Source organism: Ovis aries, chromosome 4 (genome assembly GCF_016772045.2).
Source record: "Ovis aries strain OAR_USU_Benz2616 breed Rambouillet chromosome 4, ARS-UI_Ramb_v3.0, whole genome shotgun sequence".
In the NCBI taxonomy this organism is placed as follows: Eukaryota; Metazoa; Chordata; class Mammalia; order Artiodactyla; family Bovidae; genus Ovis; species Ovis aries.
In genome coordinates, this window is record NC_056057.1 from 102,489,159 (window position 1) to 102,511,349 (window position 22,191).

At 40.5% G+C, this 22,191-nt stretch overlaps 1 protein-coding gene across 7 annotated transcripts in view; it reads right to left on the minus strand.

The window, feature by feature from the left end:
* Positions 1 to 811: 811 nt before the first annotated feature.
* The window catches only part of DGKI (diacylglycerol kinase iota), a 513,862-nt gene continuing 492,482 nt past the window's right edge, over positions 812 to 22,191 (minus strand). For 6 of the 7 annotated variants that reach the window (XM_060415131.1, XM_027968850.3, XM_042248885.2 and 3 more), the window contains 3 exons: positions 17,880 to 17,916; positions 16,055 to 16,154; positions 812 to 11,248 (listed from right to left, as the gene is read on the minus strand). In XM_060415131.1, the coding sequence (XP_060271114.1) occupies positions 11,132 to 11,248; positions 16,055 to 16,154; positions 17,880 to 17,916 (254 nt within the window). In that variant the 3' untranslated portion in view covers positions 812 to 11,131. Of the gene's footprint in view, positions 11,249 to 16,054; positions 16,155 to 17,879; positions 17,917 to 22,191 lie in introns of those variants that run through there. The other variant, XR_009600539.1, reaches the window with a different exon arrangement.

A 22,191-nucleotide genomic window follows, 5' to 3' on the forward strand; every position in this document is an offset into this window, starting at 1 on the left:
GGGAGATTCACACAAAACCATCACTGCGGTTCCCCCTGTGACCAGAGAGGGGGTAGGAAATGGGACTAAAGTGGGAAAACACAGGAGATGGTAATGTTTTGTTAAGAAATAAAAGCTGGATAGACAGAAAAGGTGCAACCTGGCTAGTGGCAACAGGCATCTTCCCCAGTCTTGTGGGAGCTGACTGCTATTTCTTACCATTTGGTTCTTTTTTCAATGTTGGGTAGTTTCCTCACTTGCATACCCTGGTAGGTATTTCATTAAATACTTGAGTTGGGGGGTGGGGTCTCTGCAGAACTCTAGGGTTATTTCTCTGTGTGGATCTCTCCTCTCTGATACTCAGTTCTAGAAGCTCTAGCTGCCTTGGTTTCCCAAGGTCTCAGCTCTTTCTTACCAATTTAGGAAATCTTCCAGGCTCTGCTTCAATTTCTACTCCCTGAGCCATTGCCAGGAAACTCTCTGAAGTCTGTAAAAATGAAGAAATCATAGAGCTAATTTTATTTAATTCCCATCTCTCAGGGATTACTGTCTTTCTTTGCCTGAGTCTAGTGTCCTAACAATTATAGTTTTATATATAGATTTTAAAAATTCAGTTAGAGTAAATCTGGTCTCTCTTAGTCCAGATTTACTGGACTAGAAGTCTAAAAGTTTTTTTTTTCTGCCTTATCAGGGATCTCTTTTAGTTTCTACCATCCCCCAAACAGGCAATGCTTCATTTGCTTCCAAATTTTGAAAATCTAATTTAACCCCCTAAAGGATAATATTCACACCAACTACACGTAACAGCCATTAACCAAAGAAAAGAAACTAATTGTAGTTCTTAATTTTTATTCTGTACATGTCCACACAATTCACAATACAGAAAAAGTGTCCAAAAAGTAACTGTAACTAGTCAATGTCTCTTTTCAGAGATTAGTTCAATCTCCCAAATTAATTCCAGTGAAAATCTCTGTAGAGCAACGCGGTGATCAAGATACTTTGTATAAATAGGAAATGCCAGAAAATTAGGGAAAAATACTTTATGACTTTGTACAAAAACTCCATTCTCCCACAGCCCACCCTCCCCACCCACCCTCCATTTTATGTTATCTGGATCCTACTTTACCTGGCAATAAACTTCCTCATCCTCCTGCCGCAGATGCTACTTTGGTTTGGATTCCACCTGCCAGCTGGCAGCTTTGCAAAGGCGTGACTGTGGGATGCGGTAGGGCAGAAGCAGAAATCATGAAAGAGCCCTTTATAATGTGACTGCAATGCTTCCTACAGACATAGCCTTCGAGAGTGGACTCCCACAGCCAAGGGTACTCTGGATGCCCAGGAATATTATCCCACTCAGAAATCAAATTAAATGAAAGGTATTCACTCTTTTGGAACTGAGATGGTCCTCTATTTCTTAATTCTTTACAGGAGTGGTTTTCATCATTTTCAATCAGCTTTAGTCCATATGATATTCAGATTCATGGTTGCCCACTTCATCATTGGTAATTAAAGAAAAAAAAAACCCACAGCCTAACTTTTTAACTGAGACTAATTTGGACCCTACCTTTTCTAAGATGTGTTTTGCAAAATATTCTGTTGTCCTAGAATATTTTGTCTATTAAATTTCCAAATCTCACTCCCCAGGATGGCAAGAATCCCACATGTCCCAGCCCACAATCAGGATGTTAGCAAGCATTAAGCTAGGTGTCAGTTGCATTGGGAATTATACATGTTATCAAAGCCTCTGTCCAACTAATGGGGGAGGGGGACAGGGAATGAAAAAGTTTACAGTTAATAAAACCTAAAAGGTTAGGAATCATTTGGATTCATCACACAAAGTGCAACAATTATCAAAGCTAGGCTCTATCTTAAAAATTGATAAATCTCACTAACATATTTGAAAGAATTACCCACAAATTTAAAAATATATACAAGGTAAAACAATTTAGGGCTTTCATCTATTTATTTTTACAAGAAGATTCATAATAATCTATTTCTATAATTCTTAAGAGGAAAGGTTACATGTAAACCCCAAAATAACAAAGTCATAGTCTCAGTATTTATAAGGATTATGAAAAAGTCTCTAAATTGTCCTTTATTTTTCTCAGATTTTATCAGAGTCCTGCACAAGTCCACAGTCTAATCTCTGAACATTTGGAGAAACTCCTTCAAAATCAACCCAGCCCTTTGGAAAGCTCTACTGGAAAGTTCTTCCATCTATTACTAGAACCCTGTTTTCTCCTAAATTCTAGACATAATCTAATTCTTCTAAGCAATATATGTTGACTATTTCATAACTGAGAAACTCTTTGTAGCCACTCTAAACCAGTTTAATTTTTCTCTCTGTCTTCTGAATTTGCTTTCCATGAGGATCAAAGTTTGCTGAGAGTATATATTATTCATTTGTGGGTTGCCATAGCAATTTAAGACTAGTGCCTTATTACTGTATTACTCTTGAGAATCTTTTTTTTACCCCATTACTCTGCTTTTTCTTACCTTCCTGAGCCAGAGGCAAGCAGGAAGGGTGGGAGATAAGATTGAGTGGGAGCAATTCTCTGAGCAAGCCTCCAGATATGGGTCCACGGTTAACAACTATCTCAGGAATGACTCCCACCCCCATGCAGCCAACCTGAAATCCAGGAATTCATGGAAGTAAGGGAAGGTAGCCAATTAAAACTAGTTCACAAACAGAAATATCCCGAGGAAATTAGTCTAGGGATGGGAGGTTAAGTCCTGTTTCATGACAACAGGTAACAGAAATTGCCTCCATGCCTTTTTGTAATCAGAAAATACAGAGATCTTCTGCCCCTTCTCCAAGCCCCAGTTCCAAATGCACACCCCAAAAAAAAAAAAAAAAAAAAAATGGAGAGAAAGTAGGAGAGTGAACACTAGATCCTTTGTTTCCACTTTAATTCCTGAATTTGTGACTTATGCCTTAGGAGAAATATATATCTTATTTAGAGGTTTGGGAATTGGCTGGCAGTGGTGAGTGTGTGTGTGTAAGCAAAGAAAATTTTTTTTTAAGGTCATGAAATACTGGCTTCTAAATGGTCTGGGATATATTTACAGTGTCTGGTATTTTTACAGAAATACTTTCATTGCATCTATATGGCAGGAACTTGAAAGAAGGGGGCTCTAATTGAGTTCTGCTCCAGTCTACAATCATAGAAATTGAAACCTGGAAAACATCACAGAAGTCTTTCAGTCCAAGCAATTGCTTTAACATGATCCCTGATCTGGTTGTTCAATTTTTACTTATATGCTATAAGAAACATCAGCTGTGATAAGTTCACTGTTTTTTAGAAAACCCAGTTCATTTTTCTGGATGTAATGTTTAGGGAAAACAAAATCCTCACATAAGAAATAAAGCTGCCTCTCCTCCATGTCTGTTCCTGATCTCGTCTGTCCTACAGAATTTGGACCTCATAGTCCTACTTAAGCCATCTTCTCCCAACATTCCTGTTCATCTGGCTCCCTTCCAGATCAAACACCCCTCTTTTACATATTCATCAACTGCCCATAGTGGTGCCTTGTAAATATGAGATTACGAATGGAAGGATATCTCAGGCCCCTTTGTTCTTTCTACCTCAGGTGTGGCATCTTCTCATAAGTGTGTTAGGCCTCTATGTATTGGGTTGGCTAAAAAAGTTTGGGTTTGTCCATAACATCTCATAGCCAAACTCAAAAGAATATTTTGGCCAACTCCATACGTGAATGTGTATGATGGATTTAGCCTTGTATACTCACCCAAAACTTTAATCTTTGAAGTCTTGAATGGCAAGACACATTTTGGTGCAGTATTCTGAAATAATATTATTCCAGTAGTGACTTTCAAGGAGAGAAAATAATACCAACATTAAAAATGCTGAGAATCACAAAGCAGAGAAGCCAAGAAATCTCCCCTCAGTGTCATTTCATAAAATCCATCCTGGTATGAAAACATTTGGTCTTTTCTCCCCTTGAAATATATCCAACCTGATAAGCCTCTGTCTGAGAGCAAAACCCCTAAATTTTTAATTTCATATTCTCCTTCAGTCCTAACCAACCCATGCTATGGAATCTTAGGTAAATATTTTTTCAAGGAGGCACCTTGTAAATGATGGACATCTGAATGATGGATGTAAAGCAGCATTGAAAGCAATGGTGGAAAATTATTTACTTAGAAAACATCTATTGTAGACACATTAGTCTGGAATACCTGAAGATCTTAGCTGTGCTACACTTCTACCACTTACTACATGTATCAGTGTTAGTCAGACTCATTGCTCTGAGATTCTATTTATTTAGTTAAAACACATTTTATGCATTAAATCTCAGGGGTTTGCATTGAGGCTCCAAAGTGTAAAAAATGCATCAAAATGCTAAAGTAACATTCTACAATGATTGAAACTGCTACTAATAAATTGTACAGATTTGAGTGGTTAAAATTATTTTTATTGAAAGCTATACGCACTAGAGGATTGAGAAACAAGATAGTTTCAGTTGCTCCCACCACTACAGTCTCCCATGTCAAATGCTATTTGGCTCAAAATACTGAAACTATGGAAAAATGGGCAAAACCAGAATCATTATTTTCATGGGTAAGCTCTCCCTTGTAATTACTATGCCAGGAGCAGAAGCCAGGGAACTTTCTAGGATTGCCTTTCATGGACATTTACTTGGACCTCAAACATCTTTTAGGCAGCACTTTCTCCTCTGATTATACCAGATTACAAGTAATTCTAAGAATATCAAACCGCAGCACATTTTTATACTGAATTTGAATAGACAGTAAAACAGATTTCAAATAAGACTTTACTTAAGGAGGCCTAAGAATATTCATCAGAATCCATGATGCTTCCAGAAGTAGAGTTATACCTCTTAGTATGCTTTCTTTTCATTAGCTCTTAAATTCATGCTTAGGTTTAAGATTTTTAAATGATAACTAAATGTCATTCTCTTTAAGACTTAGACTGTCACAAAGTGATATTTTAAAAGATTAAAAGTCAAGATTTTTATAAAATTTTCAAAGGGATTCCTCCCTTTCAACAAAGTCATTTTAAAAGAACATTTAAAAAAGCTCCCAGAATCGAATCCAGCCCCCTCAGACACATGTCCAAAATCACAGCATCCCTCCAGGTGGTCCATGTAGCCTCTGCTTAAATACTCCCCATTACTAAAAGTTTCTAATTCTGGGATAACTCCACCGTTTGATGATACTTATGCTTCACCTTTCTATTCAGTCAAAATCCAACTGCAAATTTTGCCTCTTGTTCCTAGTTCTGTCCTTGAAAACAGGATAAACATTTGGGCTCTCATTTTAGTAGTGTTTCTAAGTCTCATCTTGAAGTCTTGGTTTCAGATCCTTTTTTTTTTTTTTTTAAGAACAGTAACAAGACTCCAAGAGAAAGGGAATGCAAACTGTGGCTTCTTTCATATTCTCATTTCATATTTCATAGAAATAAAACATGGTTAGACTTGAACTTGCAGGGCCTGCTCCCCAGTACCATGGGCTTCTGTACAGAACTTATCAGATTTGAATTTGTATTTTCTCCTAGACTTAGTTCCATTGAGGTCAAGAGTTCTCTCTCTTGCAGTCATTCTTATATCCTTTGTATGGTGCCTGCACCAGAGTAAACATATCTTCAAATGAATGATTAAATATATGATTGTATAATTGATTTGTGAACAGATGACTGTGTGTAATATGACTGAATATATGTATAAACAGATTCTGGAATATGTCCACCATGAAGATACCATCCAATATCCAAATTTCTACTTTAAAATATAATGCTTCAACAGCCTAAGAATTATTTTTTATGCCTTTCTTGGGGGCGGGGGTGGGTTCGGGAGACAAGTTCAGTAACTGTCAGTGTCCTGGGCAAACAGGTTGTCGTGAGCACTATTCCTTTCTTAGTTCCTATTTTTAGGTTTCTCTTTGTGGGGTTATGTTTGCTAAGTCGTGTCTGACTCTTTGCGACCCCATGGACTGTAGCTCACCAGGCTTCTCTGCCCATGGATTTCCCAGGCAAGAATACTGGAGTGGGTTTCCATTTCCTTCTCCAGGGGATCTTTCCTACCCAGGGATTGAACATGCACCTCCTGCATTGGCAGATGGATTCTTTACCATTGAGCCACCAGGGAAGCCCATGAGATTTCCCATTCAACTGTGGGGAGACAGCCTAAATCCATAAATGGCCAGTAGGGGTAAAATACACACAGAATCCAGCCACCCAGGTGACTTCCTAGGGGCACACGGTTTATATCTCTGGGTGTGGAAGAAGCTTCTATAATTGTGTACTCTCATTGTGCGGCTAGGACAGAAATTTGCTCAATCTATCTGGGAAATTACTTCTCAGAATAAGACTTCTTGTAAGTGTGCAAGATGATCAAGGCAGTGGGAGTCTATCTGTCCTGTAGGGAAAATGGATACTTGTCCTGGAGGGTAATTTCATTTTGATCCAGTTTGAACATAATATCTGGGGGAGACTCGGGCATATGTATAATGGAATTATTGAAGGTAGTGGCAGAAAGTCCAGGAGTGGGACTACTGCTATGGTCAGACAATTGGAGGGATCAGAGATGGGATTATGACCAGGAAATAGAAATGGGTCGGTGCCAAAGTCAGTGTGAGGGGCCGGGCAGAGGGAACAAAATAAAAAACATAGGACTTAAAATAATCAGCTGAACATGGCATTTAGAGAATTAGAAACTTGAGGTATTCAGAGATGGTTCTACTAAGACCTGGGCCGAAGCAATTTCATACTAAATAAATGTTAAAGATCAGAAAACTCTCTAAAGGTTGTTACACTTTTCCCCCTAAAATAAAAATAATCCATTTAAGTAATTAGTTTTATTGGATGGTTACGATAAGCCAGTTTAACAACAATCTACTTTATTTTTAAATAGCATAACTGAATATAAGATGCTGTTTTCAGCGATTTCATTAGCTACTCTTACTGGAAGGAAGCCAAGTTGCTCAGACCCTACCCATATCCAAGTTATGACACCTTTTTGGTGGGAACTTGCCAGAATGAAGTATCACTAGGCAGCCTACTGACTGTCAGTCCTGTAAACTCAGCCTTGTAAAGGTGTGTGCGTGTCACAGAGAAACTCTCCACTCGAGATCCACAAATAGCATAGACAAGTCTCGAGGCTCAGGCAGGCTGCATGCTTCATGGAAGGTAAGAAAGACAATCATAAGACCTCTTGGTCACAGATTTTACGACACAGGCAAGAGCAAATGTCATGTGCGTTTGAAGTGCTGCAGTAACAGAACTGGGCTTAGTTAATAGGAAAGATAACAAAGAATAAGAGAAAATTTTTCTATTACCTTATCTTCGCCCGTTGGAGTTAACTACATAGGCACAGATGACTAGCATGCTTCTAAAATGTTTTTTCAAATGTATGCAATACATGTGTGTATAGGATATATACACATATATGTCTACAAATAAATACCTCTCCATGTGTGCGCTGAGGCTTGTAATATCCAGAGTATTTCTGACATATGTACAAGCAACAGTGGTTATCCGTGTTCCTGCTGTTTATCTCTAGGGGCCGAACAGGGGACTCTACACCAGCAGAGAGCAACACCTTGGCATTGCATGCGATACTCATCTGCGGTATTAGAACTTCTCATAAAAAGCACATTCAACTTTTATAATTTAAAAAACCTAAACATTTAAAATGAAATCGACATGGGGAAAAAAAAAAAACTTCTGCCCCCCCATTTTTTAAGACATGAATATTATAAGGTGTCCAGTCAATAAATCCTGGAAATCCTTTAGGCAAAGAGACTGTTACTAGGTCTGAATGGAAACTACTTGCTTGTTGAGGATCTCTCAATGTAAACGGACCTGCCTACACACTCAGGCCAGCTAGAACAGAAGGATGGGAACAACGGGGCATGTGTGAGCCTTTCCAGCACTTGTTGCTAGTTTCAAGGCTGTGTACTCGCCAGTTAAATTCTTCATTTCAGACACTGCATTCATTTTAGGTTAAAACCTCTGTGTGTGTGCTCAGTCACGTTCAACTCTTTGTGACCCCATAGACTATAACCCCTATAGAGGTAACTGAAACTCTCAAAGTGAAATTTCTGACCGTGGTGTTTATTTTCTTCTTAGCTTCTGTTCTTTATCAAGCCCTTGAATGTGATAAGCACAGCATAACTGGGTCCTTTTTCATTAAATGCATCATACCAGAATATAAGGCTACCAAAAAATGACTAGCTTCAAGGTTATATAATGTTGGCTTTTAATAACTCTCCATTTCTCACGCCTCTATCTGCCCAATCTAAAAATGGAATCCCAGAGCAGACAGCAGCAGAACGCGAAGAGCTCTCCTGAGCCAAACACAGAGGAATGGCAGCTGAGCCAGCTACACTTGGCAGTGCTGTCTCAGTAGGTTTTGTAGAAAATTGTATTTCCATAGGTGTACAGTTTTAAGTCTTTTAAAGTTACGTGGATTATCAGACCAGTGCCAGACTATTTGTTCCCATGCTTCCTGATGGCCCAGGAGAGGGGCTACTACCTACCTAAGCTACATTGGAGACTCCTAGAACACATGCCCTTCTCTCTTTTCTAAAGCCCAGGACTGTCGCATGCAGTGGCCAATTTTTTAAAAAGGCTACAGGAGGTAGATTTAATGTTTAAACCATTAAATAGGTCACTATTCTGACCATTTCTGATGCTTTTTTTTTTCTCAAAACCTAAGTTCTTAGGGTGTTTGCTTTTTCAAAGAGATATTTGCCTTTGTCCTATGTCATTCCCCCATCAATAATGTAGGACATTAATGTCTTTCTTTTTTGGTTTGGAACAATTTCCAAATGCATCAGGACCCCTGCAGTAGTCATTACCTCATCTATTTCCATACTGAAGATTTACGTGTGACTTCAACTGGAGCTATTTGAATTGGCCCACAGCCACCTGTACCCTCAATTTTCTCTGGGCTGTTTGGAAGCATCACAGAGAAATATGAGATGGTGGTTGGTGAGAGCAGTCCTTCATCCCAGCGGTCACTGTGTAGCCAAATGCTTGGCTCAATATAGGGCATGGAAGGCACCATTCAAAGCCAGGTTCCAGCCTGTCGTAAGGATTATATTTCTGTCATCACAACATCTCCTTGACAGTCTCACCAGCTGAAAAATTCCCAGCAGAAGCCTGGTGATTAAATTCTCCTGGAGCATGTTTCTTTCCAGCTTCTGGAAACAATCTACTGCAGTCCCTTTTGCCCTTGCCAGAAAACCCAAAAGATCGCTCTGTTTCTAAGACTGATGTATGAAAACAGATTCCGCTTTCCACAGCTGAAAATAATGCCAACAGTTTGATTTGGAAACAACTAAGGGCAGATGTGGTCCCCATCCACTGAGAGGCTATTCCCACCTAATACAGTGTATCATCTTTGTACTTTCAAAATGACACGTGACCAAAAGTGATTCAGATAAGTGAGGTGGCACCACTGGACTTTAACTTAAATGCAGAGAGACAATCATTTATGCTCACGTGCAGAAACACAAGGGAAACACTTGGCTTATGTCTCAGAGCAAAATGGAAAGAAAGCTCAGAAGACATTGGTTTAAAGCAAAAAGGGCCACCCACTTTCACTTCTGCCTTATGCCCAAGTCAAGCAGATATTTTCTCTGAAAGTGAGGAGACTTTTTCTCCTGGTTCTTTAGTTATCTTAGAGTCCCTAACAGAGGTACCTGTAAGTACCAATTGGTCTGTGGCAGGATGAAAAGCTGTAATTCTACTGCCAGCATGATGCTTCCAGTTAGACTCCCAACAGTAGTCAGCACTAAGAACATTCTGGCAGGGGAAATAGAGAAAAGGATGTATTCAACCACCCTGTACATGAACAGTGGGGCTTCAGTGCTATCAGGCATGACCTTGGAATCTGATAACAGTAGGTGAGGCATCCAGCCGAATGATCCACGCATCTTGAAAGTCTGGCAGTGGAGCTCGTGAAACAAGGCTTTGTCCTTGGGACAAGGCTCCCTCAGGGTAATGAAAACCAAGACCTTAGAAGGAAAACCTAAAGCGGGCCCCCTCTCAGCACTGTATCCGAACCTATTAGCCTCTGTGCAGCTCCGGAGACTGTTTTCTTCTTAAGTGAGTTATTTTGACATATGTTGCTACTTTTGCTTTTGCTGTTTTATTTCAAGTCGATTAGCCTGCTTTCTACTATCAGTCAAAACACCTAAAAGTAAACGCTGTCGGAGTGCTCCATGTCCTGTCACCAGAGTTCCCACTCATGGTTCTCTGCTCTGCAGTTTCAACAGCACTTAAAATGGGGTGGTTCTGCAAACCCGCTACGGGCCTTGGTGAGAATCCACTGCCCATCTCTGCTGCAGCAAAAGGCAAAGATGGCTACATGTAGGCAGTACGGAGCTGGGCCAACAGCCCAAGCTGAACCAGTCCTCCATGGCTCTTGGCAACAGTGCCGCCGCCTGGGCTGACCCCTGGGTCCCCCCTCCGAGGTACCACTCAACCCAGGCAATTCCCATGCCACCTTGCCGCACCTCAGAGATACTGCACACAAGCAGACGCTATCTACGTGGCACTCCCAGCTCCTATATAATGAAAAAGGGTTAGGGAGGGAGAGGAGACATGCAGAAAGGTCACTAAGTAGTCTCGGTGTATTTAGTCTTGGAAGTGGAAGTGGTTTTACAGTTATATTTCTGCAGGACATCCAGAGGGTTTGAAAAGACTTTCAGAGTCTCGTGGTCTTCAAAGACTGAATGTAAAGAGAACAGATCATATATATTTTTTTAAATCGATGGGTCGTTACAGTAGAATTGTGCGGTACAGGGGAAAAGTGAATGCATAGGGGGGCGAGGGAGCAGTGCCATTTATACGAACATCCTTGGATCTTTAAAATAAATTATACAGGTGAACACAGAAGTTCATGCTACTTGCTGGAAGCAATAAGGATCGAATTTTGTGGAACTCGCAGTCCACAAATCTCCAGGTATCCTGCCTCGTCCTCAGTGGGCTATCATGTTCTGTAGTACATCTTGGTAGCCCTTAAAACTGGTGGCATGGTCTCAGATAGATTCTTGCAGGAGAGACAGAGTTATGGATTCCATCAGCTTCTTCCAGGGGAGCCGCCCGATCGCCAGGAGGGCACAGGTGAGACGCTTGTTGAGGTTCTCTCAGCCTGTCTACCAGGGTCAAACAGCAGTTTCCAGGTCCTCATGGCCAATGAGCTTATAATTCTGGCGGCTTTCCAGGTAGGCAGCCAAGTCTGGGTCCCCGGCCTGTTGGGCTCTGTCTTGAGGTGTCTTTCCCTGTAGGTAACAGAGAAGAGGAAAGAGACACGAACACTTGGGAAACATTTTTTAAAAAATCATAGAAACAGAGCTGCTCAAAGATAACTCACTAAAACTGATCTTTCCATGTTTTCTGTTTGAGTTGATGAGATACTTTCTAAATCTATTATTGCATCAAACGCGTGAGATATGCAAGTTCAAGAGAGACGATCACTTTTCAGAGGTGGGGCTTCCATCAAAGGAAAGGGAGGTTCATAGAGTAACTAGGCACACAGCAGCAAATTATGTAGCACAGCAAGTATGAGAACCCAGATTCTCTTCAGAGGGGGATAGAAATCACTGAACAGAAAATAGGGAAACAGGCATTCTGATTTCTAGTTTGGAAGTCTTTCTGTGATACTAAATCCTGGGAAATAATAAGCAGAAACAAAGGAGGGATGATCAGAAACAATTTAAAGGGGTTTCTTCGCTGGTTTCAAAGTCTTCAGTTTGGTTGTCCCTAATTTAGAACTATTTTATCTCCCTAAAAAGTAAGTTAATTTCTGATAATAAAAGTGATGGGTGTTGAGTCAAGAAATCTTGGGAAAGTAGAAAAGCATAAGTAAGCAAAAATCATCAGTAATTCCACTATATTAAGATAACTGCCGTTAACCTTCCCATAAAGTAGCTATTTTCTTATTTCTGTAGCTTGACACTCAATTAGTTTTATGAAAACTAAATCATACTTTGTTTATATACTTAGGTAATGTGCTTTTGCACTTAATAACATATAAGTGATGAAATGTTATGAAATGTTCTATGTCATGAAATGTTCTTCTGCATCATTGTAAATGACTGTATAACCTTTTGCAGTCTATTATAATGTTGGGTTTCCCTGGTGGCTCAGCAGTGAAGAAGCTGGCTGCCAATGCAGGAGGTACAGGTTTGATCCCTGGGTTGGGAGGATCCCCTGGAGAAGGAAATGGCAACCCATTCCAGTATTCTTGCCTGGGAAATCCCACGGTCAGAGGAGTCTGATGGGCCACAGTCCATGGAGTTACAAAAGAGTCAGATACAACTCAGTGACTGAACAACAAAAAATTATAATGCTATATGTATTTTGTTGATTTAGGTCATACCTGAATGGTCTAGTGATTTTCCCTTTCTTCAATTTAAGTCTGCATTTGGCAATAAGGAGTTCAGGATCTGAGCCACAGTCAGCTCCTGGTCTTGTTTTTGCTGACTGTATAGAGCTTGGGCTCCAAAATCACTGCAGATGGTGACTACAGCCATGAAATTAAAAGACGCTTGCTCCTTGGAAGGAAAGTTATGACCAAAGTTATGGCAAAGACATTACTCTGTCAACAAAGGTCCATCTAGTCAAAGCTATGGTTCTTCCAGTAGTCATGTATAGATGTGAGAGTTGGGCCATAATGAAAGCTGAGTGCTGAAGAATTGATGCTTTTGAACTGTGGTGTTGGAGAAGACTCTTGAGAGTCCCTTGGACTGCAAGGAGATCCAACCAGTCCATCCTAAAGGAGATCACTCCTGAACATTCATTGGAAAGGACTGATGCTGAGGCTGAAACTCCAATACTTTGGCCACCTAATGTGAAGAATTGATTCATTTGAAAAGACCCTGATGCTGGGAAAGACTGAAGGTGGGCAGAGAAGGGGACAACAGAGGATGAGATAGTTGGATGGCATCACTAACTCAATGGACATGAGTCTGAGTAAACTCTAGGAGTTGGTGATGGACAGGGAGGCCTGGCGTGCTGCAGTCTATGGGGTCACAAAGAGTCGGACATGACTGAGTGACTGAATTGAACTGAACTGATGTATATTTATACACGTAATATTTCTGAAATGAGGCCAATAAACATAAGTCAACCGTTAAAGGAGGAATGGTCTCCATTATTTTGAATGTTTATAGACATACTTAACCATCCTTGACACTTCTAATTTTTTTTCAATGGTATCTACTTAAAAATGATATTTTCTAAAAAAAAATTTGTTGGAGTATAGTTGATTTACAGTGTTGTGTAAGTTTCTGCTGGATAGCAAAGTGAATCAGTTATATACTCTTTAGATTCTGTTCCCATATAGGTCATTACAGAGTACTGAGCAGAGTTCCTGTGCTATATAGTAGGTCCTTATTAGTTATAGTTATCTACATATTATAGTGTGCATATGTTATTCCCCAATCTTCCAGTTTACCCTTTTCCTCCTCCCTTTCCCCCTTGGTAGCCATAAGTTTGTTTTCTACATTAGTAACTCTATTTCTGTTTTGTAAACAGATTTATTTGTATCATCTTTTTAGATTCCACATAACTGATATTTGTCTTTTTGTGTGTGACTGACTTCACTCAGTATGACAATCTCCAGGTTCATCATGTCACTGCAAATGGTATTACTTTGTTCTTTTATATAGCTGAGTAATATTCCATTGTGTATATGTACAAAATGATATTAAGTTCTAAGGAAGGGATAGAGGCATGATCCCTGTACTAGATACATAGTATAAAAATGCACACAAGTATTACAGAAACTATCAAACACTTCTCAGCCTTATCTTTTGCAATGGATGGTATCAACTTCAATTAAGTCTGATCCTAGTAGCCTACAAGGGCATGTGGAATAGAAGAAAAAAGGGATGTAACAATGGCTCTAAACACTCTAAACTTTTGATCTATTTAGTTGGGATTTAATATTTAGCCATAGCTTCAAGTTCCTATAATTTTATTCAATTTGGTTACAGTACTTGTAGCGTATCTTTTTTCTTCTGGAATATAGATGATTTACAATACTGTGTCAATTTCAGGTATACAGCAAAGTGACTCAGTTTATATACACACACACACACATATCCCAATTCTTTTTCAGATTCTTTTTGCATATAGGTTATTACAGAATATTGAGTAGAGTTCCCTGTGCTATACAGTAGGTCCTTGTTGATTATCTATTTTATTTATACGTAGTGGTATGCACATAAAATAGATAATCTCCCAATTTTTCCAAAACTTTCACCAAAACTCCTAATTCCTCCCCACTCCTCCTTTCCCCTTTAGTAACCATAAAATTGTTTTCAAGATTTGTGAGTCTGTTTCTATTTTGTAAATAAGTTTCTTTGTATCATTTTTTAAAGAGATTATCTTGTCATCAACATTAATGAGGTTGAGATTCCCAGTTTCTAAATAGAGGTGGAGTGAGTGGGCCTTTGAGTTGATTTTTAGGGAGCCATTCTCTATCGAGAGAAATTCTCTCAAAATATTGCTTCTCTCCAAAAATTTCCAGGAGAAGATCCAGTCATAATTATGATATTCAGCTTTCACCAAGCATAAAATTAGGGAATGGAAAAAATTAGAGGATCCCTGAGAAGGATGAAGCATAGCTCTACTATTCCAAATGCTAAGCTCTCTAAAACAAAATGTTGGCTGCAAATGTAGGTTATACAATAGCATATAGTATAGCTTGACTTTACCTACTTGTAGGAAATGAGAGAGAAAAATGGACATACCCACATGTGAGGAGAAACCATTAACATTTTAATGGCATATAGGTCTAGATTGTGGGATTTCTAGGAATTTTTACTTTTTAAACAATTTTTGCATTGCTAGAGTTTTCCGTGAGGCTGTACTATATTTATAATAAAAATAATAAAACTTTGCATTTTGAAAAGAGGACATACATATATAACACAATATAGAAATATCAAGGAACATTGAGTCCCTTTATTTGATTCAGAAACTTAGATTAAAAAAGAACCATCTGCTCTGGGGCCAAGTCTCTTGCCCAGTCTCTTCCTGGTCCCTCTATTTCATCTTGCTCCTCCCTTCTACCACCTGAGTTGAGACCAGTCTCTGGTGCACAGGCGAGGGCCCTGCAGTGTTTGAGTGGCCTTAGCAAGGAAGGCCAAGCCCACGTCAAATCTTGGCCTCTGCTGATCCTGCTTCCCTGGGTTGTGCCTCTCACTAAGGTTATACATCAAAGCACTTGAATGCAAATATCATCTGGGAAGTATATCACAGTGAGTAATTATCTGCCATTTGGAATCTTACACCCAGTTAGCTAACCAGACAGGTAATAGATCCGCTAGAAATGAAGACCGGCTTAATGAATTCAATAGTCTAGATTTATCAAAATTAAGACAGCCAGGGACCTCAGAGGGCAAGGATCTGGTGGGTCACAAGGGAAATAAAGAATCAAGCACTGAAACTGGTTCAGAAAGGACAGAAAGGTCCATATCAGAGAGAAAGCTATATCACAATGTACTGCAGTTGGAGGAAACTCCAGAGTGATAACCACACACAGCTCCCATTAGATTCATTTAAGTGATGAGCAATTCTGAAGTCATCAGTAGGCTTCTAAGTTACCTGTTTCTTGTCTACATTCATTGACACCAAACTTAGATTACTTAGCACATACTTAATAAAGTCCTCACTTATTATTAAAATTCTTCTCTGTAACCTGCTACAGTTAAGTGGCTTGTCCTTTCTTAGATGGTGCTTTAAAACTCAGAGCCAACCATGACCATGACCTCAGATCATCATAGCAAATTACTCTATGGGGTTGATCTCTATTAACTCTTCTCTCTGCCTCTCTCTCCCCTTGAGTCCTGAGGTCAGAGTGTTCAGAGGTCTATGAAGCCCCTTGGACAAGCACACACCCTCCCTTTGTGCTTATACATTTAAACTGCAGTTTCTCTAAATGAAACACTTTATTTTGTCCTCCTTTTTCCAAAGCCCCAGGCACTTCCATAAGTACAGAAAGGATGCCTTTGCTCCAAGGCAATGGAGCCAGAGATCCTGCCCTGGGGGAGGATGCCTGCACTCACTCATCAAGTTACCTTGGAGTCCGTCTTTCTCAGAGATGCTCCTGCGTCCACCAGAAGCTGGCACACGGCCCGGTTCCGCTGGCAGGCTGCCTTGTGCAGTGCAGTCTCACCCCTAAATCAGAGATGAAATGGGTAAAGGGCTGGAGGCGGGAGTGGGGGTGGGGAAAGGGAGCAGGGAGGGAAGTGAGGGTCGCCTCTTACCCCTGCTGCTGACCTTCTGTGCCCCCTGGCCACTTTCCCACCTATGCTTGAGACCACAGTTGCAGGGCACGGACAGGGGAGGTGGCTGACGGGGGTCCTAAAAGTACCTTGAGTTGGTCATCATCTCACCATAACATCTGACTCCAGCCTCTTTTTCAAACAGTGTTGGCTGGTTAGGTAGGTTGAGTGATTTTGTTTTAAATGACTACAGTCTGATGTAAGTAATCTTCAGTGGCACTCTGAAATAGACTGATGTGCGTAGACATGTCTGGACAGTGTGCAGCCACTCAGCGTAGACATTCCAGCTATGTCCCGCAGACATCAGGACACAGCCAGAATGACATGAGATGAAGTACACACAGGAGCAGCACAGAGCACCACATCGCAGGGCTCGGTAGACCACCTGGCCCCGGGAAGACCATCTCCTGGGCCTTGACTTCAAAGACCCAGGAGACACCCACTCTGCCCGACCTGCTGATTCCTTGTGAGTGGAAGGGGAGGGGCAGACCCAGAGGATATCTGGGAGGGACAGTAAGAACTCTGGGAGAGTTCAGCAGCCCAAGTCACCTCCGGGTAGCGGCAGGCCTGAGGTCAGCCCACTCAGGATGGGGAATAGCCACGGTAAAGTGACTATTTCTCCAACCCCCACAGACAGCAGAGAGAGGAGGATGTTCCCATCCTGAGTCTGAAATTGGAAAGACACTTAATGCCAAGCTAGGGTGAATGACGACCTTGCCGACGGGATGTGCGGTATGTGAACAAGCTCCCATAGCAATGGATGGTTTCTTCCTTGCGACTCATGGCTAAACCCCTCCTACTTTTCCTCCTTCCAGTTTCCTTAGCCCTTCTCCACTCCACTGACTCAATGGACATGAGTTTGAGCAAACTCGGGGAGATAGTGAAGGACAGGGAAGCCTGGTGTGCTACAGTCCATGGGGTCACAAAGAGTCGGACACAGCTTAGAGACTAAACAACCACAACTCCACCCCACCCATTCTTTATCCTTGTTATATTTCACTGCAGTTCTCTAGAGGCTCCTCCTGGCTTCCAGGGTTAGATGTTTTCAGCCTTTCTTTGTCCCTGCTTGGGGAATTGTAACTGTTGTGCTACTCTGGGAATAAAAATGTTGACAACAAATGTTATCAGTTTGGGGGCTAACTGCAGAGCTGGTGAGTTTTTGAACCAGGGTTCCTCTTCTGAGGCACAAAACATGGAAATGGTTGGAGCTACTATGTTCCTGGTTCTCCAGTGGTTGCATGTAACTTGTCCCATTCTAGATTTAGCATAGAGAAACTGTCTCACTGCACGAAAAGGATGCCTTAGGGCATTAGGGCTTAATGGGCTTATAAACCTCTGTTGAGAAAGAGTAAATGGATGGGTAATTAAGAGCTAAGTACATTAGACTTCTCTGGCATTCAAGGTGCACCAGTGCAGAAGTACCTCCCTTGAAGGAAGTCCTAAATGAAGACCAGCAATGGTTATGTATGCAATCATCACGACAGGTACCATCTATTTTCACTGTGTAATCTTTGATTTAGAAGATTAGCTCTACAGTTATAAAGGCAAGTGAAAGCAGGACGTCTTTATATGATCTCAAGAAGACAGTCTGGACTATACAATGGAAGGCAACACTCACGTTTCACTGTCTGCCATATCCAATAACTCGGACGGTCCTAAAGAAGAGGAAAAGCAAGATGCCCATCAAAAAAAAAAGTTCAAAAAATTACCATTAAAAAAAAAATTTGTAGTCACAGAATTAAAATACTTTGGGAGGCTGAATGAGAGCAGAGTATTTGGTTTTAGGGATAATAAGACCACCTCTCCCTCCAAAAGAGAAATGCTCCCTCCACCTCCCCCTCATCAGTGTCTCAATCATCACCAGGCAATATGTAGAGAATGGGAGATAAAAAAGAATATGGCCTCTGCCTTCAAGAAACAAGCTGAAGAAATAAAATTAATAGGGATAGAATAAATTAAGAATAATTAAGTGGCTACCTAAGGAGGAAAAGGAGAATTGGGTGGGCTTTAAAGACTACTTTTAGCACAGGTTGTTTGGGAAGGTCTAATACAGCATACCATTAAAACTACGAGAGACTGTATTAGTAAGTGTTCTTTATCTGACATAACACTTAGCAGCTTACACTAAGTCAAGACATTATCTACCCCATTATTTTTCATAAATTTTCCCTCCTCAAACCTGGAAGAAATGTTATATATAAACATCAGTTGTTTCTAGATGCTTCATCAGGAATTGAAACATTCTGAGCTTTCACATTCACAACTTCTTATTTGTTCACTAATTTACTCAATTCAACCTGTAAACACTGCTTGGAATGTCCACCTCCCCCCCCCACCCCCGCTGCACTACTGCTTTCCTCCAAACCCTTCCTGCAACTTCTTACCTGCAGGTATCAGCTGATACACATTTTCTCCAGAAAGCACTCTGTTACCGCATTCTTAATATTGCATCAGATGCCCTGCCCATGTGTTTCCTCATTTTGTATGTTAACCCTATTTCCTATAATTAGGAGGGTAATATAAGTAACCATCAAAACTCAGAGTATCCCTAACAAGTAGGGATATACAATCACCTTACTGATCATGACACTTGTCAAGCCATATTAAAATCACCTGCTGTCTTCTCTCTCTCCACAACTAGATGCTGGAAAACCCCTTGAAGTTGTGGCAGATGCCTGTCCAATTCTGTGTCCTTCGTTGGTGACTGGCATAGAGCACGGTGCCACGCAGAGGCTTAAATGTTTGTCTGAATTAATGAAAAAGGAGCCTGGCAAGCTATAGTCCATGGGGTTGCAAAGAGTTGGACACAACTGAGCAAATGACACACAAACAGACGGAAAGATATACAGTGTTCTTGGACTGGAAGATTTGACGTCAAAATGACTATGCTACCCAAAGCAATCAACAAATGCAATCTCTATCAAATTACCAGTGGCATTTTTCACAGAACTAGAACAAAAAAGTTTAAAAATTTTATGGAAACACAAAAGACCCCAGGTAGCCAAAGCAATCTTGACGAAGGATGGAGCTGAGGAGTCAGGCTTACTGACTTCAGACTATACAAAGCTACAGTAATCAAAGTTGTTTGGTACTTGCCCAAAAGCATATAGATTAATGGCACAGGACAGAAAGCCCTGAAATAAACTCAGGCACCTATGGTCAATTAATCTACAACAAGGGAGGCAAGAATATACAATGGAGAAAAGAGAGTCTCTTCAATAAGTGGTGCTGGGAACACTCGACAGTTACATGTAAGAACTTGAAATGAGAACAGTCTCTAACACCATACACAAAAATAAACTCAAAATGGATCAAAGACCTAAATGCAAGAACAGAAACCATAAAACTCCTAGAGGAAAACACAGGCAGAACACTCTGACATAAATCGCAGCAATATCTTTTTGGATCTGTCTCCTAGGCTAATAGAAATAAAAACAAAAATAAATGAGACCCAAGTAAACTTAAAAGCTTTTGCACAGCAAAGGAGAGCATAAACAAAATGAAAAGACAACTTCCAGAATGAGGGGAAATATCTGCAACAATGCAACCAAAACATGCAAATAGCTCACAGAGCTCAGTATCAAAACAAAACAAAACAAAAAACCCATAAAAAAAAATGGGCAGAAGATATCAATATTTCTCCAAAGATGACACGCAAATAGCCAACAGACACATGAAAAAATGCTCAACATCACTAATTATTAGAGAAGTGCAAATAAAAACTACAATGAGGTATCACCTCACACCAGTCAGAACAGCCACCATCAAAAATCTCTACAAACAATAAATGCTAGAGAGGGTGTGGAGAAAAGGAAATCTTCTTACACTGTTGGTGGTGACGGAAATTGGTACAGTCACTATGGAGAACAGTATAGAGGTTCTTTAAATACTCAAGATAGAACTACCATATGATCCTGCAATCTCATTCCGGGGCATAAATCAGAGAAAAACATAATTTGAAAAGATACATGCACCTCCATATTCACTGCAGCACATTTACAATAGCCAGGACATGGGAACAACCTGACTGTCGTCAGCAGATGAATGGATAAAGATGTGGTGCGTATATATATATATATATGCTGGGCTTCCCTGGCGGCTCAGATTGTAAAGCGTCTGCCTGCAATGTGGGAGGCCTGGGTTTGATCCCTGGGTCAGGAAGATCCCCTGGAGAATGAAATGGCAACCCATCCCAGTACTCTTGCCTGGAAAATCCCATGGATGGAGAAGCCTGGTAGGCTACAGTCCATGGGGGTCACAAAGAGTCAGACATGACTGAGCAACTTCACTTCACTTATTTATGTATATATACACACACATACAGTGGGACACTACTCAGTCATAAGAAGGAATGAAATAATGCTATTTGCAGCAACATGGATGGACCTAGAGAGTATAAGAACTAAGCCAGAAGAGAAAAACAAACACATGATATTGCTTATATGTGGAATCTAAAAAAAAAAAAAAAAGGATACAAATAAACTTATTTATAAAACAGAAACAGACTCTCAGACATAGAAAACAAACTTATGGTTACCAAAGGGGAAAGGAGGTGGGCAGGATAAATCAGGTATTTGGGAGTAATCTAAACACACTGCTGTATATAAAATCAATAAACAAGGACCTACTGTATAGCACAAGGAAGTTTACTCACCATTTCATAGTATTGAAAAATAACATAAGGATAAATTTTCTTTTCAATATACGTGTGTGTGTGTGAGTGTGTGTGTGAGTGCGTTACACACACATAAAACTGAATCACTGCGCTATATACCTGAAACTAACATAACATTGTAAATCACTACACTTTTCAATAAAAACAAAAGTCACTGGTCAAGGAGAAGGGAGATATTCACAATCCTCCTGGTCATCCAAGAGCTACATCACCAACTTCCCCTCCTTTCTTTCCATCTATGGTCCTTAGGACAGGTGAATCTTCTCTTGAAATGTCTGTCCTATTACTTGTTCCAATTTGTCCTATTTGACAAATACACGTCCTAATAGGTCTCTGACAGGGACATAATGAGTGTGCAGGACTGTTACTAAGAAAACATATAAAGATCTAACATTTAGATCTCTAGGCTTCAAATTCATCATATGACCTCTGTCTCCCCAAGTATTTAAAACATTGAAGTTCACAGTCTTTCACTTGGAACTACTCCACCTCAATTTGTTCTCAAGGCTCCATTTTATTTATTTTTTGTATAAGCTAAATCGGTAGCTGCACGATCATCCAAATATTTCTCAGACTCTCCCAGCTCTGAGAGCTTGCTCCCTCCAGCTATCTAGAGCAGCATTTTCTACCCACACACCTAAATCTTTGGAGGAGGAAATGGCAATCCAGTCCAGTATTCTTGCCTGGAAAACCGTATGGACAGAGGAGCCTGGTGGGCTACAGTCCACAGGGTCACAAAGAGTCGGACACGACTGAGCACGCACACTCACCTAAATCTTACACACCCTTTAAAAGCCCAGTGTGTGACAAGGTCCTCTGAAAAGGCCACCTTTGACTCCATCTCTGAACTCCCATAACACTGGGGTCGACCCTTGTACTGTGCATTTGCTTTCTGAATGTATGCCTTATCTCTTTAATTATTCTACATCTTTTAAGTGTAAGAACACTTTTTCTTACCCTTCTAGCACATTCCCTGTTTCACAGGTCCAACGAAGATTTTATCCATTCGTGTTTGTTCCTCAGTCCTATGATTCTAAGGAAACTAGAGTGATAACTCTCCACCCCCGCCACCCGCTGCCCCACCGAAATCCCCCTAAAGTGTCAAGCAGTCTAGTGCAGTGATTAAGAGTGAGGGCTTTGGTGCTGAACATCCTTGGTCCCAAATCCCAGCTATCTCTGCCCCTCATGAGATCTCAGGCAAGTTCATTTTATTTCTCAGTCCCTTGATTACTGCACACATAAATTACAATTAATA